Here is a 2,803-nt window from a genome sequence, read left to right as displayed (position 1 = left end):
ACGACATAGATTTATTAGTGTGACTTATTTTTCATTTTTTTTTACTTTAGATCTGATGTAGATATTCTACGGCAGTGCTGCATTGAATTTCGCTCACAGTTTATGGCAATCTCAAAAGTTGACCCTTTCATGTAAGTGTTATATATTAAAAAAAAAAAAAAACATCATACAGGTTTTATTTTATTAGAACATTTTTATACATTTATTATCATTTTTTTAAAAGGTATGTGACAATTGCCTCTGCCTGTATGGCTGTGTTCAGAAGTTTGCACATCCGCCCCGATACTCTTGCCATGGTACCCGTGTCTGGATACGTCAACAACACCAAATACTCGGCCGATTCCATCCGATGGCTTGACTTCGTTGCCTCCACTGAAGGTGTTACCATCGAACATGCATTGAATGGCACCGGAGAGAAGAAAATAGCTGGGTTGTCCGTTGACGGGTTTTGTCAAGAAACAAATACCGTCTACCAATTTCAAGTAAGTTTTTTTTTTTTTTTTTTGGATGAAGAGACCATAATCTAGTTTTTTTTTGTTTAAATATTATGCTAAAGAAAATGTTTGTGCTTTTTATTTCTTTAGGGTTGTTTCTACCACGGTTGCCCGACGTGTTTCGATGGAGACTCCGTGCACCCCCTTAAGGGTGTCACGATGTCAACTCTCCGTGAGGAATCTGACAAAAAGACGAATAGACTTCGTATGAAGGGGTTCAGAGTAGTCGAAATTTGGGAGCATGATTTTAGGAAGCAAAAGAAGGAAGACCCTCGCCTTCAAGACTTTTTGAAAACACATACCGCTCAGGACCGGTTGCACCCAAGAGACGCCTTCTTTGGAGGAAGAACGAATGCTCTGAATCTCTTCTATGAGGGTACTGCGAAGTATATCGACTTTACTTCACTGTACCCATGGGTAAGATTCTCTTTGAGTTTTATTTACTTTATTTTTATTTAGTAAAGCCCCCAAAATGATTTCTCATTTCCCTCTCTCTCTCTTTTTTCAAAGGTCAACAAGTACTGTCCTTATCCTGTCGGGCACCCTACGATAATTACGGAGGGATTCGACGACATCGATCAATATTTTGGAATCGTGAAGTGCCGAGTAGTACCTCCTCGTGGGCTGTATTTGCCGGTGCTACCTTGCCGAATCCAAGACAAATTGATGTTCCCTCTTTGTCGTACGTGTGCCGAGAATACGCAGCAGGACCCGTGTGCACATTGTGATGATGACAGGGCATTAACTGGTACATGGGTAAGCGAAGAGTTAAAGCTCGCAAAGAAAAAGGGGTACCAAATAACCGATGTAAGTAAATACTTTCAATACATATTTTTTTGGAACATTTTTAAAAATGCATATTATATATAACGTGATTTTTTTTTTAACCTCTAGATGTACGAAGTTTACCATTTCCCCACTTCATCCAATGTGCTGTTTCGCGATTACATCGACCTGTTCCTCAAAATAAAACAGGAGAGTAGCGGCTGGCCTCGTGAATGCAGCACAGAAGATGAAAAGAGGGAGTACATACTCCGTTACGAAGCCAAAGAAGGCATATTGCTGGACAGCAACGCCATTTCAAAAAACCCAGGAAGAAGACAAGTTGCCAAACTGGCTCTTAACAGTTTTTGGGGACGGTAAGATTCATTTTCTTCTCTCTCTACCCTTCTATTGAAAACCTAATAATTTTTTTTCTCTGAAACTGAATTTCTATTTACAGATTTGGCATGAACACAAACAAAACCAGTTTGGTGTTTGTTAATAGCATCCCTACCTTCAACAAATATATGGCCGATTCAACAAAAATTGTAAGTTTTTACCCAAAAGAGATAGAGAAGCTTTGATTGAGTTTGCAAATAAAGTTTTAATTGTATATTTTATTGTGTATTTTCAGATCAAAGATGTTTTTTTCCCATCTGACGAGCTGGCCGCCCTACAGTTTGTTTCTGCAGCCGAGTTTGTGAAGCAGGACACCAGCACCAACATTTTTGTAGCTGCTTTCACAACTGCATGGGCGCGGTTGAAGCTGTATGAGGAGATGGACAAATTAGGGACTCACGTACTCTACCATGATACAGACAGCATCATTTATTCCAGTGATGGAACTAACGACCCTCCTCTCGGAAACTTTCTTGGGGATTTCACGGACGAATTGGACGGTGGCACCATCTCTGTTTTTGTGTCTGGTGCGTATTTTTTTTCTGGAAAATTATTCCTAATTATTTCTTTTTTTTTCTTGGTGATTTGCTGATTTATTTATTTATTTTTTTTTTTTTTTATTGAATTCCAGGTGGCCCGAAAAACTATGCCTACACTACAAGTGACGGGGAAACTTGCTGCAAGGTACGTGGGTTTACCCTAAACCACAGGAACGTCCAGCTCCTCAACTTCGATTCTATCAAGCAGCTCGTGCTAAGCTTGGACGAACCCTCCTCCATCAATATCCATAACCCGGCAAAAATTTGCAGGGAGCCAAAAAGGAGAAAAATTATGAATAAAGTTGAAAATAAAATGTATCAAATAATCTACAACAAAAGAGTCATACAACCGGACTATTCGACCTTGCCCTATGGGTACTAGACTTTTTCTCATACCATCACCTTTTTCTCTATGCTCAAAATATGTTCGAAAAAAAAATATATATGTATGCAAATCACATACTGTATGTAAATAGTTGTACTTGATGAGTATAAATTGTATTTTTTCTTTACGAGTTTTGCAAAAAGTGTATAATGTGTGCCAAAAAAAAAAAAAAAAATGCATTTATTGTCTGAAAAAAAAAACAAGCTACATGTTTGTATTAATAT

At 38.3% G+C, this 2,803-nt stretch overlaps 1 protein-coding gene across 1 annotated transcript; it reads left to right on the top strand.

Annotated features, from left to right (window-relative positions):
* Positions 1 to 1,029: 1,029 nt before the first annotated feature.
* Positions 1,030 to 2,597, top strand: LOC129222768 (uncharacterized). The gene is made up of 5 exons (XM_054857298.1): positions 1,030 to 1,301; positions 1,389 to 1,633; positions 1,717 to 1,804; positions 1,891 to 2,182; positions 2,287 to 2,597. The coding sequence occupies exons 1-5, from the start codon at positions 1,161 to 1,163 to the stop codon at positions 2,574 to 2,576; spliced, it is 1,056 nt and encodes a 351-aa protein (XP_054713273.1). The 5' UTR covers positions 1,030 to 1,160; the 3' UTR covers positions 2,577 to 2,597.
* Positions 2,598 to 2,803: the final 206 nt, after the last annotated feature.

The sequence above is a fragment of the Uloborus diversus genome, chromosome 5 (assembly GCF_026930045.1).
Source record: "Uloborus diversus isolate 005 chromosome 5, Udiv.v.3.1, whole genome shotgun sequence".
Classification (NCBI taxonomy): Eukaryota; Metazoa; Arthropoda; class Arachnida; order Araneae; family Uloboridae; genus Uloborus; species Uloborus diversus.
Note: the sequence above shows the minus strand (reverse complement) of the source record. Positions and strands in the feature narration are given on the sequence as shown.